The sequence below is a fragment of the Protopterus annectens genome, chromosome 4.part0 (genome assembly GCF_019279795.1).
Source record: "Protopterus annectens isolate FY-2018-M chromosome 4.part0, PAN1.0, whole genome shotgun sequence".
NCBI classification, from domain to species: domain Eukaryota; kingdom Metazoa; phylum Chordata; order Ceratodontiformes; family Protopteridae; genus Protopterus; species Protopterus annectens.
The window spans coordinates 1,084,199,260-1,084,217,725 of record NC_056733.1 but is presented as its reverse complement, the minus strand read 5'-3'; the positions used below and the strand labels follow the sequence as shown (position 1 = coordinate 1,084,217,725).

Genomic DNA, 18,466 nt, shown 5'->3' with positions numbered 1-18,466 from the left:
AAATGATGGGATACACCAGTCTGTCTCTGGCATAATGAGGTCTCCCACAATAACAACCTCCTCATTCCTCTTCATCCATTTATTCCATGCTGGACTATGTATCCCGCGTGCATTCATTAGGTAACCACCAGAACGTGTCCTTGCACCAATTCTCTTTTTCTCTCCACCCAGCTTTGCTGCAAGGAAGCTCGCTTATGGTTCTTTGCGCTGGTCACCCTCATCCTGTCAGCCTAGATGTTCCACTCCATTTACTGCCTGACTCATCTAATCATCTTCCTTCACTTCATCCTCCAATCCTTCCCTTAATTCTACTGCCCCCCTTCACCTACGCCTGCCCATCCCAGGTGCCACCATATCCCATCCCAGGTTATCAAAGGCCCAGATTTCTGTTATTCCAAACACACAAGCCTGACTGCTCTAAGTGCTCCCAGCTCTGGAAACTTCCACCCAAGTCTTGTGACATGTCTTCGTCATTTACAAATATTTTAGGATTCTTTCATTGCATTCCTTTGGAACTTGCTCTTCTTTCACGTTTTCTGACTTCAGGTAGACATTATGGACATTTTCTCCTTCATTCATGCATGACTGGACTGCTCTGCCTAACCCATCTTCTTTGACCTGCTGCTGCTAAACCATACAAGTATTAAACTGCTTTAGCTGTACCCAATTCTATTATTTATATATAATCAGATTATTTGGAGCAAGGGAGTGGTTACAGAGGCCTCTGTCACCACTCCCTTACTCCAAATAACCGGACTATATATAAATAATGAATGTCTAATGCTTTTCACTATACTCAACAAGGATCGCTTGCTTGTGTGTTTCAATGAAGGAGATTCCATTTTTAACTCAACTGTAGACTACCTACTACTTAATTATTTTGTAGTACGTATTTTAAAGTTAGATTTTTATTAGTGAACTAGCTGCATAACATATTTCAAGGAGAGACTGGAAAAAAGTGATGCTGGATGAAGCACTCACCTTAACTGTAGATCTTTAGGTGTTTAACAGCCCCCTATAAATGAAAACTTTCCCTCAATATTTGCACTAATAACAATATAATTGTTATCCAGGGGTAAACCCAGTGAACATGCAGTCCATTTTCAGGGGCAACCTAGGAGTTTTGGATGGTTAAGTGACTTGCTCAAGGTCACACAGTAGGCAATTGAGGGCTGAGGGAATCAAGCCCTGTACCACAGGAACTGCAGATCACAGCCTTAATCCTGTGTGCCACTGCAAGTACAACAGCCTGATTGTAAAAGACTTGCTCAAGTGACTTAGGCCTTACACCAGGGTCAATCAGCTCCCCATTAAAACAGCTGTACTTATAAAGCCAAGTGCTGATAACAAAAACAGACAATGCAGAAGAAGAGTGAATATCCTCTCACCAGCGGACACATACATCCTACAAAAAGGCCTCACAGAAACGGACAACTGGTGCCGGAGTCATGGCCTTAAACTAAATGCCAAAAAATGTATAGTCATCCCCTTTGGGAAAAACAAAGTACCCACAAATGATCACATAGACAGCAACCCACTGAGTACGGAAAAAGTAATCAGAGACCTAAGGACCCAAGTAGACAGCGACCTCTCATTTGACACCCACGTTGCCAAAGTGGTTAGAAAAACATTCTACCTTGCACACCTTATCATGAAGGGATTCACATCCAGATCCAAGGATGTCATTGTACCCCTATACTCCTCCCTCATCAGACCCATGGTTGAGTACAATGCCCCATTTGGTATGTACCTCACCCGGCATTTGCAACAGCTGGAGAGACCACAAAGGTACCTCACCAAGAGGATCAAGGGTCTCCAACATATGTCTTATTCTGCCAGACTAAAGAAACTCCAGCTCTATTCAGTAGCATACCGCCTGCTCAGAGGTGATCTCTGCCTGACGTACAAGGCCATGTCCAATCAGGAACTGATGGACATGCTCCACCTCAAAACATCCAAATCCATCAGGACCACGAGAGCTAAAGACTTAAACCTCGGCACAAGTATGAATAGGACATGCTGGAGGGATAGATTCATAACCCAGAGGCTTCCCATGCTTTGGAACAAGATCCCAGTTCATGTTAGGCAGAGCCCCTCACTGACTCTCTTCAAGAGAAATCTTGATGAGTGGATGGGAGATCGTAAGTTTACCCCAGGGGTCACCTCTGTGTCACTACTAGACAGGGGCACAGTAAACTAATTCTATTATATAAGGGGACCTTCACTGTGTCACTACTAGACACAGGCACAGTATTCTAAATCTATTCTGTGCATTTTTGTACCATTTCATGGGGCGGCGAAAGCCACATCACTATGGCTAGGCTTACAATTGCCCCAGGGCAGATAGCCTAGTACTAAACTATGAAACTATAAGCCACCCCCCCCCCAAAACCTCATAGGAAAGGAAATATGCTGAGAAATGGCCATCTCAGACTTGGTATATGCATGTCGTTCAGTCTCAGTATTTTGGCACTTGCTGAAGTGGGTCCCGACATTTCAAATGGTTACAGAGTAAAATCAAACTAAGACCAAGTCTTCTGGTATCTGAGCCACAATGTTCATCAGTTCTACTGAAAAGTGGTGCTGATGCTGCTTTAATATCAAATCATGTGAAATCCGATATTAACTCATGCTTTTCAGTTCTTCAGAACAGAGCCGGCCTTTGGTCAACTGGTGCCCTAGGCAAAAGGGCTCCACAGCACCCACCCACGCCATCCGGTGCCTCCATCCTGGTCTACCTACACCATACAGGACTACTTTTTTCTTCCTTTTTCCCACAGTTTGTCAAGTTTCAGTTTCTTCCTGTATTCATTCAAAATATATTTTAAAGAAACCATTTCTTTACTACAAAATAAATAAATACTGGAAAAGTGACTCTGCTAGAGCAGTGCCCTAGGTGGCCACCTAGCTGGCCTATGCCTAAGGCAGTCTATGCTTCAGACTGAAACAGAAGTGCCCAGTAAAAATGGTGTCCTGTAGCTGTCCAAGATAATTTCTTGAGAAATAAGACTGACTGACAACTTCTGAACCATCCATAAAGTTAACAGCAATAGAGAGTGCACACTTAAAAAGTTTGCAGATACCATTTACAACAGTAAGTGTGGGCTAGGACACCCAGACGTGCCAAATGGGAGGGTGTTAAAGTACAGCTCCTGCAAACTGTGTCTTATTCAGAAACAAGAGTATGCAGTACAAAATGTTTAACAAAAGTTTATTCTTCGGCCAGATTGCCCCCTCACAAATCTTTATTGAAGACATTCTTAAGGGGGGAAAAAAAGGAGCAAGATCTGACCACCTTTTCTAATGTTTTACCATATTTGTCATAACGTTACGCAGTTTCCTACACATTTTAATAAAAGTTTGCTTCAGGACAGTCAAGCTTCCTGTTCTCTTCAGTAAAAAAACAGGCAGTTGTCATTTCAAAGAACAGAGTTTTCCCAAAAAAAGGATATCTGCTGCTTACGTAATCTAAGGTATGCAATAATGTCCTTATTTGGGTCTATATTAGATGAACGAAAGTTCATCTTAGTGAACGCTCACACGAGCGAATATTGCGGAACTCGAAACCGCAATTGTGAGATTGCGGTACAGTGAAGATGGGAATATTTGCCCTTTCCTCACTGTAGTGCAATCTCAGAGTTGGAATATATATTTATGGGGGTGTGGGGGGCACAGCCCCCCACAATTGCAGTTTTGAGTACCTGGATATTTGCTCATGTGAGCGTTCGCTAAGATGAACTTTCATTCATCTAATATAGACCCCTTTATTTTCCTAAATAGAAAAAAATTACTAACAGTCAGATGGGACTATTTTAATGTTTTCTATGTGACCACTTCATGCAGAATGGCTGGGTTTGCTTATACTGACAATCTTAATAAAAACACACGTGGTTTGTCATACATCAGGTCCTATAATTCTGAAATTCTTCTAGCAGATGTAACTGCTGTTAGGAACAGTCTTTGTGCAGAAACGTTCTATATGCCTATTGTAATAGGAGATTTCTCAGTCATAGAGACGAGACATGCCTGGACAGAGAATGTACAGCAATCTAAGAAAAAGCCTGACCGTATACATGCAAGATATGGCACCTTTTGTAGATGCACTGAAAAAGTTAAGCCTGCTGTATGCAAAGAAAAGTATTACTCCAGACTCTTGTCTCCATGTAGACAAATTGACTACAGGGCCAAGCAATAAATCTCAAGAGTTTAGGACATTGTTTTCAAAGGGAAACATAAAATTAAAAGGTACTGCTGCAAGCATTACCTTAGTAAAAAATAAAGTTTGAAATTATTGGAAGTGAATTAATTAATACCTCAGTGTGAATTCAAGCAAAGTCATAAAACTAAAAACACAAATGTCCTGTGGAGACCTCTATCATATTTATTCGTCAAGTGTTTTTCTTTTCTAGTATCAAGACTTCTTCAAAACAGTTTTCATTACAAAACAGATAAGCTGGGGGGGGGGTCTATATTATATGTTCAAAGAGACTATTCGAAGATATAATCATCGACCCCTAAACGGTAAATGCTCTAAAGCGTGAACGGCTACATCCGCAAATTTTTTCCTCAGGAAAAAATTCATGGGGCCGTACACAAACACAAACTTCAAAACCCTAATCAAGTTGGGGGCTGTGCCCCCACACTCCCCCTAACTAAATATACCAAATCTGAGATAACTATGTTGGGGGAAATGGCAATTCCCCGATAACGGCCAACTGAATTTTTCCCCTGAAGAAAAAATTTGCGGATGTGGCCATTCGCTTTTTAGGGGTTGATTACTACGTTTGAAGAAAAGTCTCTTCGAACATATAATATAGACTCAGCTGGGGGTCTCTACAGGACATTCATATTTTTTTTTTTAATTACTGGAGTGAATAAGAGATAGCAGCTTTCCTGTTACCTAAACACTTCAATGCATTTAGTAGAACAGAGTATAATTTAGTTTTATTTAAAGATAGCCAGTGCACTTGTTAAAGGCTAAAAGTTAATGTTTTCTGAAAGCATACAAGCTGTTTTTCACATCTGGCAGGGGAATAAAGATAAGACAAGAACAGACAGCAATTAGTGTAAACAGGTGCACAGGCTGTTGCATGCATGTTAGCATGGATAACCTTAATTTTAGGATAGGTAATGTCTGTATTGTGCAGCTGTTGATTTCGAACAACTGTCTTATTTGGAAGTTTAAACTTCATTATTTTAGGTCTGTGTGTTTGCTTTATGTTCATAGGTTATGGGGTATTCTGTGGGCTTGTTTTTTTTTTTTTATGGTTTTCATTAAAAACAGAAAGTCTTGTAAAATGCGACATAGGTTTGAATGGAGGGGGCATAAAACAACGGTATAAAAGATCAGCCTGCCAAACATTAGTGTGTGTATATGTATAAAAGATCAGCCTGCCAAACATTAGTGGGTGTATGTAACAAATGCTGGAAACAGATATTCAAAAAAGCTGTCATATATAACTTTATATCATAACACTATACTGTGCATATTACTTTGAAACGTGAATGGCCTCAAAGGTATAATGGTAAGAGTACTGAATTGCATTACGAAAGGCAGAGTGCAAACAGCAATGCTACAGGAGACATATTTGGAAAGAAGTGAGCAAGTGAAATTGAAAAAGAAAAGATTTTATAATGGATATTCCGCAGAATATCAGGAACAAAAGGAAAAGGAGAGTGTTTATACTAATTGCTAGAGGGACACCAGTAGTGATAAAAGAAAAAAAAAGATAATGATTGTAGATTTGTGGAAAGAATGGGGCTACTAAGCAATGGAAGACGATTATGCTGGAATGTATTTATATTCCACCTAAAACTGCTGTTATGGAGCTTAAGAAAATGTTGGGAGAAATAACCAGCTTTCAGTAGTTAATATTTCTTAGAGGTGGGGATTGGAACTTGATTTGTAACAGTGAGGATATGCATGTGGGGGACCTAGAAGGGAAAGTTTAACAACAGGGTGGCCTTCGGTAGAAATTTAAGAAAATATTTGGTTCAGAAGTCTTGAATTCAGTATTGGAAACTCTGACAGAATTTGCATATTCTACAGATACAACAACTGGGAGAGACTAAACAGAAGTTACAATTCACAGGATCATATTCATTTAATGGAAATCGTTGACACACATCCAATAACTACTTCAGATCATGCACCAATAATAACTAAGAAAAAAATGCAGGGTAATGAAGTACAAATGAGACACTGCTTTTCTCCACACCTACCTGTAAAAAACAAGAAATTTAAGGAATGGGTAGTGGAAATTATTCAAATGTTATTAGGGAAGGCAGACACTTCTTCAGAAGCTACAAAGAGTGAGTGGGATGAAATGAAAGTTGAGTTTAAAATGGGGATAAAAGAAAATGAAATATGGCTATGAAGTAAAAGGAATTATTTAGAGGGGCTGACAAAGGTTAAAGTATTGCAGAATAAGGGGAATCTTATCTGGACAAGAAAAGGCGCAACTGCTGAGTGCTAAAGAGAAACTAAGTTAGTATCTGGATAACATGCATGAGTTTAGCAAGACTGCTGTTAAGCAACTGTTTTTTGATAACTCCAGAACACAACAACTTTTAGCACAATGACTAAGGCAACAGAAAGTAGAAAGACCCTTTGACAAACCTAGGAAGCCCATAACAAGAAAAATAACCAGAGATCTTGCAGAAATATTAGACATATTTTGGAAATTTAATGAAAATTTGTATAAAGCATAGAAATTCAGAAATCGAGAGAAAGCCCAAATGGAAATATTTATAGAAGACTTAAGTATGTCAAGGTTAGAGGTGGTACAGGTTCAACAATTAACAGTTAAGACAGGGGGAGATAAAAAATTACGTGCAATCAATCTGCAAGAAAGTCTCCAAGAATAGACAGAATTCTTGTGGAAGTTAGAAGAGAAGAAAGTGGTAAAGTTCTGGAAGGTTTTGTTTAACACTATTTTATAAGGAGGGGAAGAACCAACATCCTGGAAGAAAGCTGAGGTGGTTGTAATACGCAACAATTGTAAAGGCCCATCTTGTGGAAGTTAGGAGGGAAGAAAGTGGTAAAGTTCTGGAAGGTTATGTTTAACACTATTTTATAAGGAGGGGAAGAACCAACATCCTGGAAGAAAGCTGAGGTGGTTGTAATACGCAACAATTGTAAAGGCCCATCAGACCCAGTTTCTTACAGGCCCATTTCAACTTTAAACCATGATTATAAGTGTTTATGTCTACAATAACTAAAAGAAAGACAAAGGTGTTGCCAAAATTGAGAGACATTGAACCAGTGTGGTTTTGTGGAGGGGAAGCAAATATTTGACAACATTAATGGAACAATGATGATCCCGAGGGAAGTAGAATGTAAGAAAATACCACTCTTGCTGGTGGGCTTTGATTCATTCAGAGTAAGATTATTATTTATTTAATTACATTTGTTGACCGGGAATGTCCGACTGGACGCAGGTCCCTTTTCAGCGGAAGCCCAGGGAGAAAAGCTCCACAAATTAAAATATTACAGACATAGTTACAGATAAGAAGAATCCTAGCAATTAAAATATTACAAACACAATTACAGATGAAGAACATAGTACATTCAGTAGATAACTAGCATCTGTTCTATCCACAAAGTCATAGCAGATATTAACAATTGTTACAATAAGAAGTTACTGCCATATAATAAGTAGGTAGGCATGGAAGTATCAGAGCTTGCTGTAATCAAAGGTAGTTTGTGGGGTGGAAAAGAGGGAGAGGGTAGATGGAGTGGGAGAAGTTAGAGGGAAGAGTTACAAGGGCATAGCCAGCATGTTTTTAGATGTGCTTTAAGTAAAGCTTTGAAGTGGGTGCATGATGGTAGAGAGGTTATTGTGGGGGGGGGGGTTCCATAATTTGGCTATAGTGCTGGAGAATAGTACTTCTCCAGCAGTGTTATTGGCTCTAGTAACCTGTAATTGATTTTTGTTGCTGGATCATAGTGGTCGGGTGGTGAGATAGGGTTGGAGTAGATACTGGAGGGATGGGACCTTTAGAGGATAGTTAACCAGTTTGTGATGGATTTCATGATTATGGTAATGGAAGCATTTGCATTCCTTTATACAATAAGGTTAATTACGAACATATACAAGGGATCAGATATAAGTGTGAGGGTTCCTCTTTGATAAGTTGTGTCTGAACAGAAGAATACAGCAGGGTTGTGGTCTTCTCCCTTTCTTACTTACTGTACATTGAGAGCAACTGGCAAAGAAAATAAGGGACTCTGAAATTCAAGGATATAGTTGGTATGATAATCAAGAAAAGTTGACTTTATTTGCAGATATTATTTTGCACCTGATAAAACCAGAAAAGGACAATTCAGTCTTTTCAAGATTTTTTTTATTTATTTAAACTTTGTTTATTTATTTAACATTTGTTTAATTGGGAAAGTCAGACTTGGAACAAAGCCTATTTTCAGCGGAGGGCCAGGGAGAAATGCTGCAGATGCATGTCTTTGTAATGTGAGAGGAAACCGGAGTACCCGGAGAAAACCCACACGAACGCAGAGGACATGCAGACTCCGCACAGAAGGCACTCCAGCCAAGAATCAAACAAAAATAAATGAAGATAAAACAAAGGCTATAGCTGTAAACGTTGTACCCACACATGACCTTGTTCAGCAGTACTCACATTTATGGGGATATAGTAAAATGAATTATTTAGGAGTATGGATTAAAAAAAAGTAACTTAAGAATCGGAAGATCTTGTTTGTGGATATGGATAGCACAATACAATCAGTGAAAATGATATTAGTTCCTTTAGTTTTATATACAGGTCAGGCATGTTTTTATCAGAGGAGAACTTGTGGACAATAATTAATAAAGAATTGAAGGGATTTATCTGGGATCGGGAGATCTTCTTTGTGGATATGGATAGCACAATACAATCAGTGAAAATGATATTAGTTCCTTTAGTTTTATATACAGGTCAGGCATGTTTTTATCAAAGGAGAACTTGTGGACAATAATTAATAAAGAATTGAAGGGATTTATCTGGGAGGACAAGATGGCAAGGATCAAGTGGGATAAGTTGATCCTTCCAACAAAACAAAGTGGTTTAGGATTAAATGATCTGAATGGATATTTTTATATATATATATATATATATATATATATATATATATATATATATATATATATATGGTTTATATATATATATGGTTTACTATCATAAATTCGAAAGTAAAAATAAATAATGTCTTTATTTTCGAACTTATGCATCGAAAATGAACATTTTCGAATAATAGTAAACTCGAAAACAAGGGTGTATTGTCGAAAATGTCGCTTGCGACATTTACGGCGATACACAGCACGCCCACCCTTCCCATAATCACCTACCTACCCGAACACACAGTTATGCAGGGGGGCTGCGCCCCCTGCCCCCCCTAACTTAATATTCCAACTCCGAGATCGCACTACAGTGAGGAAAGGGATGCATTTCCCTAACCGCACTGTACCGCGATCCCCTCCCATGACCGAAAGTTAGAATTGCAAATGCACAGTTCATTCGCAATGCAAACCTTCGCTCATGTCACCTGCCGTAATATGAAGTATTCGAACATCTGATGTTCGAATACTTCATAGCCGTGCAAATGCATGTCGACATAATGATAGCAAACATATATATATATATATATATATATATATATATATATATTACAATCAAAAAAACAAAATTCAAAGCAGAAAGGGGATAATGAAATGGGGGGGGGGATTCAAGAAAAATGTAAAGAGTGACATTTTGGGTGCAGACACTTACGGACAATAACAAAAGCCATATAGAATATTACATTCATAAAACAGCAGAAGCTATTCTGAGAACTAAGCCAACACGACAATGGAGAAAAGAGATTTTGCCGATAGGGGTGACTGCAATTAGGGGTACACACAATAGGCAAGAGGGGATGGACTTTACTGGACAAAAACTGGCAAATGAAACAAAATCTTGAGGGCAAATAACTGGCAAATGAAACAAAATCTTGAGGGCAAATAACTAGAGGGAAAGGTAAATGAGTGGGAAGAGGCCAAGAAGACATTTGGACTGGATGAAGACTTGCCTTCCCTATCAAGGACTGATATCAGAGTATAGGAGGATCCTAAGTGAAAGACCCATTTTGGTAGAGTTCTAGAACATGCTGTTGTGAAAAAAAGAGATCATTAGCAAGAAATATACAATACTGTAAGGCGACTACAGAAATTAATTAGAGTAGGTTAAGAAAGATTGGGAAGAGAGACTGGATAAGCAATTTGCAAGGAAACAATGGGAGGCTCCCAAGTATGCAAATATGGGGTGAGCAAATGGGTGTAACTTGGGAAATTATTTTTTTGAGCTGGGATACAGGATCTGAATTGCCATAGTAAGGCCTTGGTCAGTTTAATTCTGGTGGCTGCCAAAAAATGAAAATCAAAGTCTAAACCAATGGTATATGAAGTATCAAACACAGTTACAGATTTAATAGAACTTGAAATGGAATCCTTAGAAAAAGGTAGGAGCAAATTACATTTAAAAACTGGAAACTGTTGGAACAACACATACAGAATAATGTGCCAGAGGAGAAGTGATATTTAAGGAAAGGTAGAAACTGAGCAACATAAGTAATGTGGGACCGACGATAGTTACACAACAAAACATGTTATGTATAATGTTTGTAACTGGGAACATGTTAATATGGTTTGTGTTCTTTTACATAAATGTATGTTTGCCTATGTCTTAATTGACAATTCAATAAAGGTGTTAAAAAAATGCTACTCTATAATCCCGGTGCACCCTTAAATTCACAGGTCATCCTCCCAATAAAAATGCTCCTTTATAATCCCTGTGCACTCAAATTTACTGGTCATCCTCCAAGTAAAAATGCTCTTCTATAATTCCTGCCCACCCTTAAATTCACTGATCATCCTGATTAAAATGCTCTTATATAATCCAGGCACACCTTTAAATTCATAGTGCATAATATGTTTCCAGACAGTTCTATAACATATTCTACTTAAACTACAGCAATATTTCAGGCTAAAGGTGTAAAATCCAGGTTCTAGATCACCCCCAGTCCTACAAAACAAACTGTTCCATGAAACTCTATGATGACCTTATAGCTATATCAAATCAGATATTTGTATTTATTATTATAGAAACCCTTAAAGGAGATGCCAAAATCACCAATGAGACAATGTATGTCAGGTACACAGGTACAGTATTTTATTTTGCATTTAATTACAGGGGTGGTACACTGATCACAACTGACCTTATGCAGGAAACTGTCCGGGTATGGAATCTGCACTGCCAACATCCGCTAGTGAAAGTCAAATATCACATCTTTAAATTCATAGTGCATAATATGTTTCCAGACAGTTCTATAACATATTCTACTTAAACTACAGCAATATTTCAGGCTAAAGGTGTAAAATCCAGGTTCTAGATCACCCCCAGTCCTACAAATCCTTTAGGAGAAACAAACTGTTCCATGAAACTCTATGATGACCTTATAGCTATATCAAATCAGATATTTGTATTTATTATTATAGAAACCCTTAAAGGAGATGCCAAAATCACCAATGAGACAATGTATGTCAGGTACACAGGTACAGTATTTTATTTTGCATTTAATTACAGGGGTGGTACACTGATCACAACTGACCTTATGCAGGAAACTGTCTGGGTATGGAATCTGCACTGCCCACATCTGCTAGTGAAAGTCAAATATCACATCTCATTGGTTAGATATCACATCTCATTGGTTAGATGTCCAATAAATGTATTGCTGAAAGAGACTCTGCTTTAGTTTTTTTATATCTAGTTACAGTTCCAAAAATCTTTCCTTTAATAATACCAGCTGCCAATTTAGATCCCTCAGGCATGACAAGAGACCACCCACATATGGTGAAAAAGATTAAACAACTAATTGCCCTATATACATTTACCAGTCATAGGTTCAAGGTACACAGCAAATAAAACAGCAACCTGCAGATATTAAAACAGTTCTGATATGTTACCTCCGATTTTTACTCTCACAGGTGATCCCTAGAGTCTCTTCCAACAAGTCCAGAAATCCTTAGATGGGAGCCCAGAATTCTTTCAATGCCAAGAATGAACTTATCCACTAAATTCTACCAAAGGCTTTGTGAACATCAAACCAGATCACTGCAAGTCACCTATTTTGTTTGTTTGTATCATCTATCAACAATATTACCCTAATAATAACAATAACAAATGGCTATCTTCCATTAATGAGTCCTGACAGGTCATTAAGTGAAAGTGGGCACTTTTAGTCCCAGCTGGATTTTCCTGGTAAAAAAAGGCAAGCCAACAAATAGTGCAAGAAGCCAAGTGCAATTCTATTTGCAAATATTAACATACAGCTCCTAATCCAAGTTAATAACCAAAATTGGTCAGTTTGACGAGGGCTGGCGTGACTCCTTACTGGGCTTCAAATAACACAGCTATCTTCCTGCTTTCAGGTATATTCTTTCTTTGAATTACCTTATTAGCTAGACAGAGATAAGTATTTTACTCTCCACATGTTTTTCCATACAGCTCGACTTGCAGAACATCTGAACCTGTGTCCATACAGCTCGACTTGCAGAACATCTGAACCTGTGACAGTTTCCTTTTTGTTGTTACCTGCAACCTCAATGCTACCCTCTCTCTACATATAGCAGCCATTAACTGCACTTGGTATAGATTAGCCCTAATCCTTTAAAATATTGGGTAATCTATTCTTGTTTCATATGGAGTTTTGGTTATTCATTGCTTACTGTAATACACTCTGAAGCTATTCAGTGTATATAATCTGATGCATGAATTTGAACCCCAACAGGATTGTGTCCTATGGGATCATCAGAGTTCAACACCAAGCATTCGCTCTGCCATCTTGCAACTTCACCTTTCCCAGCTAGACTTGAAACCAACTGCTGAACCAGCTGATCCAACAATTTGGCTATTATAGTATTTCTTCCCCAAATTTTGTATTTCTCTCTGACAGATATTATAGTTGGGAAATAAGCTACTCTCAAAACTACTGCCTTCAGATTTGCTTATTAGTCATTTAAATTGCACTCTGCATGACTAACTGGACAGGAAAGCTTTTCTTCCTGAAGCAACACAAGATCTCCCAGCTACAGTATTCTATCCTTAGCCTGGTTATCTCAGAAAAGGATATCTTCAAGGTACAGCCAGAAAATTTCAATTTGTAACACTTCCCAAAGCAAGGTGGAGTCTACCACAACTTTCCAATACCATTTTTCTTCAAAATCCTCTACAGCGTCCCCTTTTTCTTTTTAGAGGCCAGGACCAAATAAAGCTAAATCTACTGTGGATGGCAGACCCCCTTGCATGTTTTTTTTCCCTCTCATGTAGTTTTGTCCTTTGCTCTAGTTCTTTAGAATTGTTTATTTTTTTTCTACCCTACATGACTCAGAAAACTCTACCCTGGAAATTGTGACGTCATTCAGCTGAACTACTACTAACAGAAACATTCCAAGCCCACCGGAGTACCATTACGTGTTCCGGTGAAAAAAATCAGGTAACTGTTTCTTTTCTAGCAAGTAGCACATCCTTTATTCAATGCATGCACTTCTTTTTGCCTTTCCTCCATCTTTTTCTTCAAGCCTGGGAACATTTAATGGACAGCCTTTCAGTTGGTACTTTTTGTTCTCTGAGGTTTTGCAGGAATACATGTTCACTGCTTCCTCCTGCCTATTCCTGCATTCTTATTCTTTCGTATAATGTTTTCAGTTATTCTGGTGCCTCACAGTCCATAGTGAATGCCATACTGGAAGTCATTACTGGGCATATTGTGGGTGCTACGAAGACCACTCCTGGCTGATATCAATGATCGAAACAGTACTGATTTCATGAACTTTAATTGTACTTTGACTTAGGAATGGGGTCCATTCCCGTCATACTATTAGAAACCTAACAGACTTGGAGAAATTATTAAAAAAAAAAGTCTCAAGTTATATGCATTTTGGTAAAATACCCAATACTTAACTCTGACCAAAAGACTGCCACTACTCAGACTGACCACAAGGTATTACCAGTATATTCCTGGAATACAACAAGCATGACTGTAATGGTAAAGTGCAAAATACTCAACGGGATTAACCAATTCTTGAAGCTCAAGAAACATTTACATTTTTAAACTTAGACAATACCACTAATAGCAATGCCCCTGAAAGAAGTTAAATTTAAAATGCATTATAAATGGTGGAAATTCAGACTGCATAGTTAGCCAAATTAGTCAAAGCTAAAATGTCTCCCAGTAAAAATAATTTAAGTTTAAAGCAACTGCAGAACAAACAGTCATTAAAAAATTAAGACTGGTTTAAAATTAAATCTGGTAACCAAGGCATCAAATCTGGTAACTAAGGCATAGAACATGAAGTTCAGTTCATCTGCACAGGTTTTAAATTATTCATCATCTGTACATGTTATCAGGTACTGGTGTGGGTATGTTTTTACATACATATCATGTAATCAACAGCAGACTTCACAAATAACTGACCGTTACAGACAACTACAAACATCTGTTATCACTCAACATTCACACATCATACACAACTGCAAATGTATTGGGAGTACATTTGCTACTACTAAACAAAGTAACTTTACAAAACAAAAAACTACCTGCAAGCACACCTCCTTCCTGTCTGAACAGAACACAAACATACACTTACTTGGGAGAGGTATGCCTCCTACACCCCCTTGCTGACACACACTAACTCCAAGTTGGCACAGTTAAGATTAAAGAGCAAATTCTGGTGATGTGCTGTAGCCAACCTGAGGTGTTTCAACTATAGTGACAACATTTACATTCAACAAAAGCAACAGGTAACTCTGAGGTTTATAAAATTAGTAGCACTGTAAGCTTTTATGTAGCTGTGTTTTTCTGTGAACATGTTACACAAATACACTACTATCATTTGGAAATTCAGGTCATCTTCTCAATCTAGCTGGGACAGTGTAAATGCACTGACTACCATGGAGCTGACATATAACTGTACACTATCTACTTCTGTCTTGGAGACACTGTCTGAAGTCAAACCTTAATAACATTTATGTCCAGATAACCTCTCTTTGGAGTGTTACTAATATCAGAAATAATCTTGCTAAAACTTTTTTAGCATTATCCTTTAGCAGCTATTACTGTCTGGCCACATTAATGGAAAAAGAATGTGTATTCTGTGATAGCTCAGTAACACTCCAACTTTAAGGTAACAGCCAGAGATATACAAATGTGACCTTTACACATGACAAAGGGTAGAAAGGTTAATAGAGTCATAGCCGGCCTTAGGCATAGGCCAACTAGGCAGCCGTCTAGGGCACTGCTGTAGCAGGGGTGCTTTTCCAGTATTTATTTGGTGTAGGTAGACCAGGATGGGGGCACCAGATGGTGTGGTAGGGGGAACTGTGGAGCCCTTTTGCCTAGGGCACCAGTTGACCTAAGACCGCTCCTGAATAGAGTTTTCTTAAAAATGTAATGTCTGCTAAAACATACTACTTTTTCAAACCAATTTTAAAGTGCTTGAACTCAGGACTATAATTTGAGTCTACTTTTCAGCATACAGCAGTCTTCTGACAATACTCCCAGTGGAAGGATAACAAATTATCAAGTCATGTTCAACTGTTTATAATCAAACAGAACAAAACAACACTAATAATAAAAACACACCAGCACTGATACAAAGTCCAACAGATGAGGCAAAAAAGACGAGAGAATAAAATAAATGACAAAATAAATGATGTTTTGAGGGACTTCTTAAAACCAGACTGCTTGGGCCTTCCGAAGTCACCTAGACATTGGTGCACATCACTAAGCAATAAATTATCAATACAAATATAACACCATCACTAAGCAGTAGGTGGTATCAAAGATTTGGGAGCTAAAATAATGTGATATGCATCTAAACGCGTGCAAAAATGTAAACTGAACAACGATGCATATAAGCATGGAAGTTAATACCACAAAGCAGTGGAACTTCTTAATAGTTCTCAATAACATCGCAATTAACTTATTTTACACACACACAGTCATATTTTCCTGTTTCACTGTTAAATGTTACTCAGTGTATTTCATTACTCAACAACCGATTTCTACTTTTTTGTCATTAAAAAGTTAATACATTTTCCAGTTTTCTTACATAGTAAACAGACTATTTGGGCACCACCACATTAACAAAAAATGAATAAAGCCAAATCCGAATATGTACTGTCGAAAATGAAAATACTGTGACATCTGTCACCACACATGCAAGGGTGGCCACCAAGTAACAAGATGCACATTGCAAGGGCAGGTAGAAAGAGGGTGATGCATCTTAGGTAATTTCTCCAGTTCATTCACATCTTAGTCTAAATAATATACTACACAGATGAGAACAATAAGTGCTATAAATACATAATTTCCTAGTCAAAGTATTGCCAGCATTTTTATTCACTACAGTATCTCCTTTAAGAGTACTCACTACACTCAAAACTGTATCAGAAAAAAGTATTTATTTTATTGTTAAAAAAGGAATACCTACACAAGACTAATCCTTGTACAGACCTCAACGGCATGTCATCCCTAAGCTTCCCGTTTGCCTTGCTGTTTTAAAGAGGATTTACTTATTGTGTTTGAGGGTAGTGCACTGATCAATATTAGGTTCATTATGTTGTCCAGCTCTTTTGGATTCTTATTAATAGTACATATTTCTTTACAAGCAACAATCTGAAAGGCATGTGGCACAAGCCATGCTGGTGTTAATCATTATACATATCATATGCTATCTAGTAGGCAAATTCAAGGATAAACCCACATACTCCGGTCCCAGCAATGAACTTCACTGTGAGTGTGTGAGATAGAGAGAGTGTGTCTACAGCTGGGAAAGATGAATAGAGTCATATTGCTTATGCATGACATGATACAAATAAACAACTGCGGTTTCAAGCGGTATGGGGAAATATCGGATTCTGTTAAAAACGTGTACTCTCTCCCCATCACAGAAAGTCTGGATTCTAACATTCAGCAAAACCCGATCAACCTACCATTTTAGAATCCACCCCGCATAAACACATAAAGTCCTGGTTCTGACATTGCTCCATCTTACAAGTTAGTACTCCCTGCAATGCGGGTTGAACCCTAAAATCAAGCAGCCCCTAAACAGCCTTGCCTAATGTTAGTAGGTTTTCCTCATGCAATTTCCTTATTCCAGTTACACAAACTTAACCTTAATGCTTCTAACTGCCCTAGGGTTGCCACCGGTCCCACTTTGCGAGGGACAGTCCCTCTTTGGGCAATTGTGTCCTGACAAAAAATTGTAAAAATGGCATATGTCCTGAGATTTTAGGACAAAATTATTTCCTATATTTTATGTAATAGTTGCATAAAACAGTTATTCCGTATCCAAAATACCTAAATGTTATAAGAAACAGAATAAGCAACTAAAATGCTACAAGAATAAGCTTTTATTTAGGCAAAAAAGTTAAGTTCTATCCTTTGTACTGACCGTGGGTATGTGTCAGCATGTAAAATCTGATATTTGTACCAAAAATGTCCCACTTTGGCCATTTGAAAAGGTGGCAACTCCAAACTGCCCTCTCCCCTCAGTGTGAATAAGTTCAAGTTTAGACATTGAAACCCCAGCCCTTTCAGGCACACTCAATAATAATAACAACGTGCTATGCCCTGGGAGAGTTGGTTATGTATTGCATCAGCTCACTTTTTAGGGCCGAAAATCCCCGCATACCTCCAAGTGCCCTGCTTGGATACTAACCTGCGCTGCATCCGCTTTCTGTTCTTTCAGAGATCGGACTTTTTCACCCTGCACCTTGACAGCTAACTCCATCTCAGCCCGACTTGACATCTTTGCAAACAAGGAGTAACACACGTTCTGCAAAGCAGCCGGTAGGTGAAAGGAAGCAGATGAAGAAAGGAAGACCCGCCTTCGGAAGCCTACGTAACTATCCAGGAAGTGCCTGGATGGCGTCTGTTCCCAAGGCCCGAAAAACACGTGATTTCTAGAAACATGGGTGTTATCGAAACCGTAGAAGGCCCATAAGGCGAGTCTTAGTAAACCCCACCCAAACTCAGCTTTTTGAGCGAGAAAACGCATGTCCGTTAATGACGTCTACCCAATGTCAAAATCTTAAAACATGCGGTAATAAACCCTGCCCATCAGCACGTTCAGTACTGTGTGGTTGTGTGCCTGTTGATTAGGACTTTAAAATGATAGAAATGCACGGTTTTATGCATCGCAAAAGATAAACATATTAGTTGAATTATTCATACAAAAATACGTCAGGAAAAAAAAACACTAAAACAGCTTATAGAACACCACACGGATATTTGTTAACTGGGCTAGAAGTTAGAACTCAGATCCAACCGGACTCTTTTCAAACGCAACCTGAGGCTGACTAATGACATACAGAATTTAGTTGAGCATAAAAACAGAGCATAGCGATTATTTTGCCCAGAAATAGCATTGCA

The 18,466-nt window shown here is 38.4% G+C and overlaps 1 protein-coding gene across 2 annotated transcripts in view; it reads right to left on the bottom strand.

The window, feature by feature from the left end:
* HARS1 (histidyl-tRNA synthetase 1) overlaps positions 1-17,922 on the bottom strand; it is an 824,052-nt gene extending 806,130 nt beyond the window's left edge. The window contains exon 1 of one of the 2 annotated variants that reach the window (XM_044069030.1): positions 17,754-17,922. Coding sequence is in view for 1 of the 2 variants with exons in the window: in XM_044069029.1 (XP_043924964.1) it covers positions 17,754-17,843 (90 nt within the window). In the remaining variant the exon portion in view is untranslated. The remainder of the gene's footprint in view (positions 1-17,753) is intronic. The other variant, XM_044069029.1, reaches the window with a different exon arrangement.
* Between the last annotated feature and the right edge of the window lie 544 nt (positions 17,923-18,466).